Source organism: Coffea eugenioides, chromosome 1, assembly GCF_003713205.1.
Source record: "Coffea eugenioides isolate CCC68of chromosome 1, Ceug_1.0, whole genome shotgun sequence".
NCBI classification, from domain to species: Eukaryota; Viridiplantae; Streptophyta; class Magnoliopsida; order Gentianales; family Rubiaceae; genus Coffea; species Coffea eugenioides.
In genome coordinates this window covers 45990057-46001973 of record NC_040035.1, presented here as the reverse complement: position 1 = coordinate 46001973, position 11917 = coordinate 45990057, and the positions used below count along the sequence as shown (strand labels likewise).

Here is an 11917-nt window from a genome sequence, read left to right as displayed (position 1 = left end):
TATAAAAATCAACAAAGTCGACTAATAAATAATTAAACCTAAAAACAAGTATGCACAGGATCCACTTAATCGAGAAACACAAACAGAAGATTGCCAACACAAAGAAATTCAAATTCTATGAATTAATCAGTGAGGCAATCCATAACAGCTGATGATGCATCCAAAATATTAGACTTGCTAGTAAGTATTAATGGAAATTCTGCGGTGGTACTCGTTATCTCATCTCTCCTGCAACAGAGAAGGCTATGACCTTTTTTTTCTCTTTTTTCTTTTTTTTTTGGACTAATACTACCATAGAACCGGTAGCAGTAACATTCATAAGCAGATTAGAGCGGAAAATTGAGTTACACGTTGAACAACAAGTATGTGGAGAAGTAATCACTTGTCGGCGTCGGATGCATGAGGCTCGTCGCGGGCCTCGTCCGTTTTCTCAGCACTGTCGCTGACGTCATCAGGGTCACGAGCGGGATCAGACTTGTCCATGGCCGCTCGAGCTCTCTGGAGCCAGGGTTTGAAAGCGAGCTCTATGGTCAGCCACCCCATGGCAAGGGCTCCCAACACCACCGCCGCCGACTTTGCTGGGTTTAAGTTCAACTTCGCCATTGATTAAGTTGCTTCCCTGCGCCGACTAGATATGATAGATACACGCTAACCACTTGTCTTGCTATTATAGCTTGTGGAATCTCTGTCTCGCTATTCTGGGTTTTGGGCTACGCCGACTTGCATCCGAGTATATAGACACATTGATGCCCCTTTCGAGGGGATGGCGCTAACCAATTGGCAAATTCCTACATACGGCTCCTACTTGGGCCCAAAAGCAATTTGGCTCCTACTTAGCCAATCTCTCTCTCTCTCTCTACCCCAAAAAAAAAACAAAAACTTAAAATCTTTTTTCGTCACGAATTCTCGCTCACGGGAGAAAAAGCGCCATACCACAATGATGGCCATGGACTTTGCGTGGGGATTGTTGGATTTTTCTTTTTTTTTTCCTTCTTAAATACTCCCTCCCTTTTTTTATAACTGACGTTTAAGGTTTTGCACACCAATTAAGAAAAGTTTTTCATTGTTTAAATCTATACACTACTTTCCTTTTGTACCCTCATTAATTGTCCAATTCACCCATATTTTCTCTCACTAGAGTACTAAATGGTGCTGTTTTACTAGGCCAAAAGCAATGCAAACTAACTAGGAGTAGTAATTAAGAACCCTGTATTGGAAAAGAGAGATAAAAGGGTAAAATTGTGAAAAAATAATTAATGCTGCATGGGGATAGTAAAACGACAGATAAAAGTACTTAAGAGCAAATTTCTTAAACGTCAGTTATAAAAAAAGGGAGGGAGTATATAAGGGGATTGTTGGAATCTTTTGGGCATGCAGGAAAACGGGTCGTCAATTTCTAGTGGTGTCTAATCTAATGGACTGGTACCGCTCGCTTAGAAAAACCTTGAGCATGGATCATGGTAGAACAATCTTTTCTTAATACACGAGATGGCTATCCACATTTTCACTCTTCTTTCCGGCAAATAGAAGATTCTCTGCTCTGCATTCCTAATCAACTAAGGTATCCAGTACACGCAGCAGCAATAATCCTGACGCTCATAATTTTCACTGAATTTCGTAATCAACAAAAAGGTATTTAGATTCAGATCCCTACGTTCGACCAACGTATTCCTAAGTACGTACCAATCCTAGTCAAAACATATGACTGCTGGTAAACAGGCTGATACATGGTTTAATATAATACCGGTAATTATTAAGCATTACCAGAACACATGAAACCAGAGGATTCTCGCGGGCAATCAGAATTATTCACCATTGGATTAAGACGCATAATCTCAAACTAGAATACCGATGTAATATAACCACTGCAAGTCGGTAAGAGCAGCGAATCAGACAACACAACTGAGAAACTAATTCACATCCCTGTGCCTGCCTAAACTTGGCCACTGAGAATTTGCTGGAGTACAAAGATAAGTCGCACATAAAATTCCAACATAATATTGAAGAGATCCGTCGACCTAATTAACCATCCCTCAAGTTAACATGTTTACATAACTGATTGTCACAAAAATTGAAACCAGCGGACCAGATCTAGCGACCTCGACCGCGGCCACGCCCGCGACCACGCCCTCGTCCTCGTCCCAAAGGCCTCCCTGCATCATGACAGACAAAAAGAAAAATTAACGGAAGAATACGTAGTAAAAACAAGGAAGGACAGTAAAGAACAAGAGAAGTGGAATCATCAAGTAATGGTCATATCAGCACAGTAGATAACTTCCATACCAGTGGTTGGCTTCTTAGGCTTCACCCTAGGTGTCTCTTCCACCAGCAATGTCTCAAGGTTTAAGCTGTCTGGAAGGATGTAATAACGAATGTTATTGCCTCTCACACTCAGGTGATCCAAAGTAACTGGGTTCTTTCCCTTTAGTGTAAGTTTTACAGTCTTCAAATGTGTGTTCATGCTGATATCCACACCTGTAACAAAGGCAACAAACCTACTATCAGAAAGCAGGCCCAGCAACTAGTTTCAGACCATAATGTTTGTATGGACTCATCCAACAAGATTAAGCAACAAAATAAGCATAAGGGCCTAAAGCAACTTGCATCAGGACTAGGCTTTTGATAACTAACAAATGGGAATTTCTAGCATTTTTAAAGAAAATCACACACATCCTCAAGCATAAACTGACTTGCAACTGTTACGAAAAGTTAAAAAAATAGCTCAAGTAGACATTTATACAGTAGCAAATAGCAATCCGAGTTGTTATACACGTTTCACCAAATTAACAACCTGCAAATCAAATTTCAGCCACTATGAATTAAGGGTGGTTAGCGCCAGACAAAGAATGATCAGATCACATGAACATGCATTTTATGTCAAGCTCTCTGAAGTCTTTATACTAAAAACCAAAGACTATAAATCGCTTCTGCATGCTTTCACAATGATACATCATCATCCAGCTATCTGTCTAGTCAAAGAGGAATAACTTTCTGATCTTCTTCTAACCCAATATTGGTTTTATTGGGATTGCAGCTTTAGGAGAGAAGACAGACAAGTGAAAAAAGAACTACTTTGTTTCAGAATTGCACCAATATTTGGCACTTGAAAGGTCGCATCAGGAAACTAGTGAAAAAATCTTAAAATCTGACCTTAAGGTGACTACAGTAAACAAATTCCTAATATCAAACCAAGCATAGGGCTTATTAATGATCCCATAACTGTGTATATATTTCAATTTACACTGAGTACCAATCATCCACTGCTTAAATGTTTTAGGCACTCAATGACTAGAAACAAATAGAAAAATATATTTTTTAGCTTAAGCACTGATTGAGGCTCTATTTCTCACTCCCCGATGGCATAGTTCACAGAAATTGACTAAATAAGAGATGCAGTTTATATAACTCCACATTCCTAACTTAACTCTCTTAATAATTTAAAGGAGTGAAGTACCATAACTTCAACTAACTTATCAAAATAGAAAATTTTGAACATATGCTGGGAAGACAACCTGCCTTTTCAAATTTTAACTACGTCATATTCTAGGATATAGAATGGGCCTTTTTTTTTAACCAACATTCTCCATCTCAGGAGTAGGCCATTCAAGTAACCCCCCCCCACCCATTCTGTGCTTCATTCTAAACCCTTAACTTGACAGTAGTTGTCAACATGGATTGAAACTGGCATCCAAAGGAAAGTAAAAGACCACATTAAATAAATAAACATAAATTCAAATTTTAAAAAAAAAAATGTGCTCAAATGCAAGTGATGCTTGCAGTTTGAAAATTCAACATGAAAGCAAATGCAGAGCAACAGCAACAACATTTGGATGTTAAGATCTAAAGGCATGAAAATACAACCATTGAAGAAGACAAAGGCACACAACCATCAAGAGGGAGCAGGGATAAGAGACAGAGATCTCTATAGCAATATGTGGTATGCTAGATCATTTTCATCTCATAGCTTATCCGCTTATCTGCAAAATTTGTAGTCTAGGTCAGAGTGCTTCCAATGTATCAGCCTAACTCTTCTTTCATCTATTATTCTATCCAGAAGTTTACTTTAATTCAGTATTCTATTTAGATAGAACAAGAGTGTCATCCGTAAAAGCCAGTATCAACACAATTTAGAACATTGCAGTCCACAATCCAAAAGTCGTCACCACAAAATTACAAGTCCCATTTCTGCTAATCTGATCCAGGTTCAGAGTTGAAATTCATTGATATCTGGTTCAGTAATAAACAAGGAGAAATCCTGTGGTTAAACAAGCAGTTGACAGTTCACTATTCCCAACCCAGGCCTCTCAATATACTAGCATTACGATTTTCTGTTGGAAAAAATTCACATTGCGTGCACAACAGCAAATGACAAAACCCAATATTCACCTCAGTTATGTTCTGAACGAAGCAAAATATAGAACAATACGTCCACCACAAGATGTAAACATATAATTATCCACAAAAAAAAAGGACGTACAAAAAAAATTGCTAAAGGCATCAACACAAGTACAAAAAAGAAACCCTAAACTGCTATTGACCTAATTTCAAAATCTTATTCAGTAAAACAAAAAGCCGGAAAGTAGAAAAAGGACACCGAAATCTCTCAGAAAAACCTAATTCAAAATTTTTAAGGCGGCTTTAGCTTGTTTTCACCCAAAAAACAGATCGAGAAAACAAGTGGCTTATAAATCTCAGCGCGTCGGGAAGAGAGAGAGAGAGCAAGAGAACCTACCTGTAATGGTTCCGTGAACAACGGTGCCGTTTTTTAGCTCAATCGACACAGTCTCATTGTTCAACTTCATCAGAAATCTGTTGAAAATTTAGTTAGCATACAGCTATAATAAGCGACTGAAAATATCAAAAGTAGTAATAAAATAAAGAAATTTTACCTAACAAGCTTCATTGTTGCAGAAAGAAGAAGACGAATGCTACGGCTTGGCAGAAGCAACAACAGGGCACGGCCTCCTGGAGGAGCCAAGGGTTTTAGGGCAGAGAACTGCTTTGTCGCTTTGGACTCGCGACTACTTTAACAAAGAGCCCCGTTGACGTCTTGACGACGTCGTACACTGGCGCCCTTCTTTTGTTATTCCCTTCGTTAGTTTCTCGTCGAGATTGGGCCAGGCCCATGACACTTGTGGTAGTCTAATCGCCTTTAGCAATGGACCACAATGCCTTAAAACAAGGCTAGACATTGTTGTGTATTTTAGGCTTTCAGTAAGCCCAAATATAATTTATCTGTAAGCTATTCTCTTTTCCTTTTTTCTTCCAAACCGTCAAATAAGAATTTAGTTGGTTTTTAAAAGATATCCTAAGTTTTTATTTCTGGAACAAATGAAAAATAAAGGTTTAAGTCAAATCAGTTAAATATTGTACATTATTGAGAATTTTTGGTCATTTAACCAATTTATAATTCCGAAAAATAATGAGCGTGACTTATTATTTTTTTTTAAAAAAAAAGAATTGAGCTACAGGGGAAGCCGTGTCTTGCGAAATATTTCCATGTTGCTAAGGGAAGTTTCGAGCATTGAACACTGCTACTGCTTAAATCATCTCGATGGCCTCATTTTGGGCAGACGATCTAGGGGTGTCCGTTGCTGCAGCCCAAATAAAATTTTGAGCGATTAGAACATGAAGGCCAACCTCTTACTTTTTCATTTTCTTTTTTTTTTTTCCAATGAGGGGAGGTGGAATTTAAGAAGCGAAAATACAGATTTGAATTCAGAATGATTTGTGTGAAGGTCATCCCGTAGTATATATTTTTTGATATACATCTGGAGTAAGAATAGTTGAGAAGGAAGCCTACTAAAGGGGAAATTTTATTCCTTAACTTGTGCAACTTGCCATGAATTGACCCTAGAAAGACAAGGCCCTTGCCATGAATCGATGGCTAAACCACAAGTCCACGATATGTAGCTGGAAAAGATGCAGTAGTAGAGTATTCTTTTGCTTGATAGCAATTGCATGGCTGTCCTAATAACAAGTTGTGGTGTGAAGGACTAATTGCAAGATTAACATTCAACTGCATGGTTGCATGTATTTGAATGATGTTGAGAATCAAAAGAAGATTAACGTTGTATATGGTCCCAAAAACCATCTTTTATTCCAAGGAATAGTATAGTAATCCAAAGACACCGACCATAAGGCCATTATTCGGTGCTAAATAACAACAAAAGTAATCATGTATAGACAGACACACACAAAAAGCAGCAGCAGCAGCATGAGTTGTGACTTGAGAAGCAATCCACTCTTTGACAGAGAGTTTAGGCTGTGGAGGTGAAGTTAAAGTTTGCGCATGTGGTTCGAGAGCCCAAAAGCGTAAAGGTGAAGCCCAGTCTTGAAGTAGCCAAATCGAATTGCAAGAGCAAGTCCTCCAATTGGTACCCGCCGATCACAATTGAGGTCCTGGGATTCACTCCACCATTCACGAATCCAAGGCACAATACATTATCGTTCACGTACACCATGGAGTTTGAGCCAGTGATGCTCCAAACCACGCTTTGACTCTGCAAAACAAGATCAATTTGGGGCACCGATGGACCCAATCGTGTGCTGAAAACGTTCTTTGAGCTGAAGCACACCTCGAATGGAGCTACACCAGCAACTCTGCTGATGTTCCCCGCAGCAGCCTCGCTAATAAAGGCTTCTGTGACTGCTTTGTAGATGGAAGTCTCCAGTACCGTGTAGGGATTAACAGTGCTGATCTTTGTTCCGCCGTTGCCCCGGCTATCAATAGTCAGCAGCGTCGCGTTCAAGGGTACAGTCTTGTCGTTCACCTTGATAGACTTAACTCCAATGAAGTATTCGTCAGAGGGCTCTCCTTGGCTGGAGACTCCAGCGGTGCTAACTGGGTTGATGAAAAGCGGGGTGTATCTCAAGAACCCAGCTGCTTCGATATTGGGAAGAAAATTGTAAGGGCCGTCGCCGAAAAATGCTACACCACTGGCCCTGGTTGAAGATGACAGGCAAATGGCGAATTTCTTGTGGAAACTGAAGGCAGCAGACAACTGGGATGGGAGCCCAATGCGAGCGCGGCCGAGTCCAGCCATGCCGACTGTACCACTGGCGAGGCCTTCCAAGAGGAAGGTTGGGCCGCAGCCGAAGATGAACTGAGGAACTGTGGCGGAGGGACCGGAGTTTGATCCATCGGTGGATGACAGGGTGAGAGCGTCCTGAGCCACCTCACCCCCGGTGGAAGTGTGAGTGATGGTGTTCTCGGGGAAAAGAGCGCAGGTGTCAGTGTTGCACCCTGGCTTGGGCGCGCCCGTACAATTTCCGCAGCCGTTGTTTCCCGCTAGGGAGCACTGGGCGCTGCGGCATCTAACGGGGCGGTACGTGGAAGAAACGTAGTCCTTATCGCAATCAACCCACAAGAATCGGCCGCCAAGATCAAGAACCACGTTCAGGGAAACTGAGGGGGTTCTCTGATTGACTTTGGCCACGTATTGCAAAGTGGAAGCATCCTTTGTGACCGGAACAACTAAGGCATGCGGGCGAAAAGAGCCCTGGGCGGCGCAAGTAGTTGGACCCCCCGAAAGTAGCAGCAGTAGGACTGCTACTAGCGGATAAATGGATGAAATGACAACCTTAAAGTTGGCGGAAGCCATTAACTACAAATTTCAGAAGCAGTCTGGTCTGGTCTGGATGAGTTTATTAAATCTGCAAAAATGGGGAGGAATGCCCCCTCTATTTATAGTACTAACACACGCCCACAGGGCAGCAGGGCGGGATAGGCTGATCCAGGACACGCCACCAACTATGAATGAATATGAAAACCCACTTTCAACGAATTATTAAGCTAATAATTAGATGACTCTTTGCAAATGCAAACACCACCGATTGGCTCAACGTGAATTTTGTGTGGGACTCCTTTAAATTACTTTCAGGTCGATTTATCCGTTAACTCTCGTGTTTGTTCTAATTACGCGTGTGTTAATTTCGTTTCGGAAAAAAAAAAAGGCAAACACCAGTTAGCTGTTAATAATTTGAAGAATGATCTACCAGCCTGTACTTCTGCTTTGACTTTGACGAAATCTTTTTAAAAAAATTATAGTTTTCGATTATTTTGTTAACATGGCAAATCACCTATAGAGCCTAGAGGAGGAGAAACGTAGCAGTAATGGTCAACTATTATACACAAACGGTAATCTGGCAGCTGTAATATTCCCCCACTTCTCTGCCCGACAGAAAAGTAAGACGCCATTTTTTCTTGACAGAAATATTTTGCAAATTGCAACTTGATTTGGTTGCGTGGAATTATCCTCTTTTATCGTCGGTTTGACGTTGAAGTGCCTTTGTGGGCCCGAATCCAGATCGTTCGATTGCATATGTCTGAACCAAAATCCGGTCTATTCTTTGACTTTCTGGTCAGATGAAAATGAAATTTCTCCACCGCCACCTGTACGCCGTCCCGAGCTTATCCATACATCAAAAAACTCGTGCCCCTCCAAAGAAGATCTGAAATAATAAATGCATTCCAATCGGGTTTGTTTGGATTGTAAATTATTTGAGATATTTTTACTGTAACACTTTTTGTGATATGATGTATGTGAGATAAAAAGGTAATTGGGAAGATAAAAAGCTGTATTGAAAATTGTAATGGTGATGTAAGCAAATATATTTGGAGAAATAATCCACTATCCAAACAAACTTATTTTGCAGGTCTGATCCCGTAAATTGAGAAGAAGCAAAAGGAAACCGCATTGTTTCGATGGCTTTTAAAATTCTTTAGACCCAAATTATATAATCGAGGAAGGCCAAAAAAAAAAAAAAACAGATAAACCATTTGCATCTCATGGCTCCTTATTACAACGAGTAATAATCAAAAGATTTAATTGTTGTTCTACATGTTAATAAATTAAGAATAGCTTAATTATTAGTACTAATATCTTTTAGCAGGTGTGAGAAAGTTAATTAGGTCATCCACGAAGAACAAGGTGTGATATATTTTGCGTGAGCCTGTAACCTTCTCGGATTATTCAACACGTCCAAGCTTCAATCAGGATAGAAATGATTGACATTATTGCCGTACAAGATAACGAAATCCTTTTCTTCTCTTTTTTTTTTTTTTTTTAATCCTAGACCCTAAACCCGAAAGAGGCACCACCGAGTCTTAGTAGAAACGTTTTGTAATTTTTTCTTTTTTTCCTTTTTTTTTTTGAAGAAATTTCGTTTATGCTCTTAACAAAGATAAAAACATCATCCCTTGAGTTGGTTGAGGTGATAGAGTTAGTGTCATAATTTCCTACCAATTCGAGTTCAAATTTTTTAGGACATTTGTCGGTCACACAACATTTGCCTAATACGTCTTACCCCTCAATATGATTGACGAATTATTGCACGGATTGAAATTTATCCAATGCGCACTCTCTCAGATGACGGCTACGAATTTCTTGCCAAAAAATAAAAATAAAAAGACAAAAACGTCTGCTTCATCAACTTGTGTGAATATTAGGGAGCCAGCGTCTTGTTCAAACGGATTAATGTCATAAATTCTGACATGACCCCTTTTTGATCTCATCCAAATTAAGATTGAGCTTAATTCCCTCCAAAAAAAAAAAAAAAGAAAGAAAAGAAGATTGAGCATAATTGCTTACCACCGCCCTCGTTCTACTGAATACGAGGTCAAGTCACCTCAGGCAAATGTAAAGCTACAATAATTAATATTATGGCTGACATAAGAACGAACATCAACATTTCATCATCAAAGCCCATCTATGAAAACCTCATCTCCGAAGGTTAATTCAAGCGAGGTTCAAAAAATAAATAAAACAACAAATGTCTATGTTGAATTGATGATTCCAAAACCTGAGCAGTTAACTCGAAACAGAACTTCGTAAATTCAGTCTCGCGTCCAACGACAACGGGCACTTACGCGATTGAAAAGTTCAGTTGGGTTTCTAAATTTCGGCCAGTTTATTGTCAAGCTCATTGGGCTTAAACCAACAATACTGCATAGGCCTGCTTTCTTTTTAGCCCAATAACCACTGAAGTACTTTTTTGTTCCCCTGACACTTATTTTTTAATTCTACCGTGTAGAAAACGGGCGCCGTATAGAGTTCAAGCACAGGTCACTCACTCTCTGGTCATTTTCTTTTGGGGAGTCGGGGAGGGGCAATCGTAGCCAGCAGGGAATGCTTAATGGGTAAAAAACAAGACTGCTGAAGGATGGATCATCATCCCATGAAATTGCGGATGTCTTCTTCCGGTTCCATGTTGCAAACTGCCATTCTACCATCATCCTCCTGCATGCTTCCCCACAACACACACGTCAAAAAGGCCATGACTAATAGTCTAATACATGAACTTGCGTCATCTCATCTGCTGTGTTGGATAATACTTCCTACTTTCCACCTACGCTACGAATTTGTTTCTGCCCCGTTCCAATCCAAACCATGGAATTCAATCCTCAAGAAAAGCAATGGCACCTCTTTAAGTTCAAGGTCCAGTTCTTCTCCGTCGTTCCATTTCTGTGCATTCACCTTTCTTCTTCAGCTGTTTTAGCTCCCATTCTCCAGGATCCTTCCACTCGGCTTCAGTTTCTGTCACTTTACTTGAGAACCCCTTACCAGCAGCCCACAAAACTACTCGTTGACCTCACTGCCCCTTTCAGCTGGGTGGAATGCACCTGCAGCAACCGCTCTTCCTGCACGTACCGCTACCACCCGCTTCCCTGCGCTTCTCCTCTTTGCAACTGGCTCAATTCACCCGCTTGTTCAAACTGCTCTTCTGAACCCACCGATCCCATTTGCTCCGACGGCTTGTGCCATCTCTTCTTCGCAAGACCAAGGAACCGGAAAAGAGTGAGGGTGCAGGCACTAGCTGACTCCCTGGCACTACCCGTCACCAACGGTCGCAACCCGGGTCAGCTCGAGGTCGTCCCCGAATTTGTATTCTCATGTTCTGAGAGGTCATTACTCAAAGGCCATGTCCCCAGAGGTGTCACCGGCTTGGCAGCCCTTGGCCAGTCCAAATTGTCGCTGCCGGCCCAAGTTAGCAATTCTCTATCTTCCCCAAATGTTTTTGCTCTGTGCCCGTCGGATTCACCGTCGGCTCCGGGAGTGGCTTTTTTCGGTACTAGAGGGCCATATTTCTTTCTGCCCGAGATTGACCTCTCAAAACATCTGAATTACACTCCACTCCTTATCTCAACCGACGAAGACGAAGCATACCTCATCGGCTTGACTTCCATAAGAGTCAACGGCAGAGTCGCCGTGAAACTAAACCGGAGCGTCCTGACCGTCGATGAGAATGGTTTTGGTGGGACCACGCTCAGCCTGTCAACTCCATACACCGTATTAGAGTCTTCAATCTACGCGAGTTTAGTTGAGGCGTTCGTGAACGAATCTGCAGCTGCCGCCTTCAAGCTCACCGCAACGCAGCCCGTGAGTCCATTTAGCGTGTGTTATGATGCGGGGGATGTTCTGGTAACGAGCGCTGGACCGGCAGTACCGACCATTGATCTGGTGATGCAGTCTAATGACGTAGTTTGGAGAATATTGGGATCAAATTCGATGGTTAGGATGGCGAGGGAGGGAGTAGATGTGTGGTGCTTGGCTTTATTGGACGGTGGGGCCAAGCCTCCGGCGACGATTGTCATCGGGGGGCATCAGACGGTGGACAATCTACTACAGTTTGACCTGGATTCTCAGCAGCTAGGATTTAGCTCTTCGGTGTTGGTACACGATACCATGTGCGCCAACTTCAACTTCACGGTTAACACTTAACAGCAGCATATCCCTTAACTTATTAGAAATACAAGAATGAATAATATATGCTACTCCAGTCCACTATTAAGTCTTATCGTTGAATCGGTAAAAGATTTGGATTACGTAATTAGAAAAGTTGGAAGCCTTTAATGTACGACTGCCGCTTTAATTTCATCGATGAGGTTTACTTTATATACTAATTAATTAAAAGG

At 41.2% G+C, this 11917-nt stretch overlaps 4 protein-coding genes across 4 annotated transcripts; 1 reads left to right on the top strand and 3 right to left on the bottom strand.

The window, feature by feature from the left end:
* Positions 1 to 806, bottom strand: LOC113776224 (outer envelope membrane protein 7-like). Its single transcript, XM_027321341.1, has one exon. The coding sequence runs from the start codon at positions 601 to 603 to the stop codon at positions 379 to 381; it is 225 nt and encodes a 74-aa protein (XP_027177142.1). The 5' UTR covers positions 604 to 806; the 3' UTR covers positions 1 to 378.
* A 1014-nt stretch (positions 807 to 1820) lies between these two features.
* On the bottom strand, positions 1821 to 5016 carry LOC113763247 (small nuclear ribonucleoprotein SmD1a). Its single transcript, XM_027307005.1, has 4 exons — positions 4890 to 5016; positions 4733 to 4809; positions 2284 to 2475; positions 1821 to 2153 (listed from the first exon to the last, which is right to left on the bottom strand). Exons 1-4 carry the CDS (start codon positions 4901 to 4903, stop codon positions 2092 to 2094), a joined length of 345 nt encoding a protein of 114 aa, XP_027162806.1. The 5' UTR covers positions 4904 to 5016; the 3' UTR covers positions 1821 to 2091.
* A 1062-nt stretch (positions 5017 to 6078) lies between these two features.
* LOC113777736 (basic 7S globulin-like) lies at positions 6079 to 7677 on the bottom strand. Its single transcript, XM_027322923.1, has one exon. The coding sequence runs from the start codon at positions 7602 to 7604 to the stop codon at positions 6261 to 6263; it is 1344 nt and encodes a 447-aa protein (XP_027178724.1). The 5' UTR covers positions 7605 to 7677; the 3' UTR covers positions 6079 to 6260.
* A 2559-nt stretch (positions 7678 to 10236) lies between these two features.
* Positions 10237 to 11894, top strand: LOC113749066 (basic 7S globulin-like). The gene has a single exon (XM_027292716.1). It carries the CDS (start codon positions 10392 to 10394, stop codon positions 11721 to 11723), a length of 1332 nt encoding a protein of 443 aa, XP_027148517.1. The 5' UTR covers positions 10237 to 10391; the 3' UTR covers positions 11724 to 11894.
* Positions 11895 to 11917: the final 23 nt, after the last annotated feature.

Bases quoted from the DNA above. Each gene is read 5' to 3' on its own strand.
- LOC113776224 (XM_027321341.1), bottom strand. From the start codon at position 603: ATGGCGAAGTTGAACTTAAACCCAGCAAAGTCGGCGGCGGTGGTGTTG.
- LOC113763247 (XM_027307005.1), bottom strand. The intron at 2,476-4,732 runs GTAGGTTCTCTT...CCTTTGTTACAG, and splicing joins TGTTCACGGAACCATTACAG to GTGTGGATATCAGCATGAAC. The intron at 2,154-2,283 runs GTATGGAAGTTA...GTCATGATGCAG, and splicing joins GCCTAAGAAGCCAACCACTG to GGAGGCCTTTGGGACGAGGA.
- LOC113777736 (XM_027322923.1), bottom strand. From the start codon at position 7,604: ATGGCTTCCGCCAACTTTAAGGTTGTCATTTCATCCATTTATCCGCTA.
- LOC113749066 (XM_027292716.1), top strand. From the start codon at position 10,392: ATGGAATTCAATCCTCAAGAAAAGCAATGGCACCTCTTTAAGTTCAAG.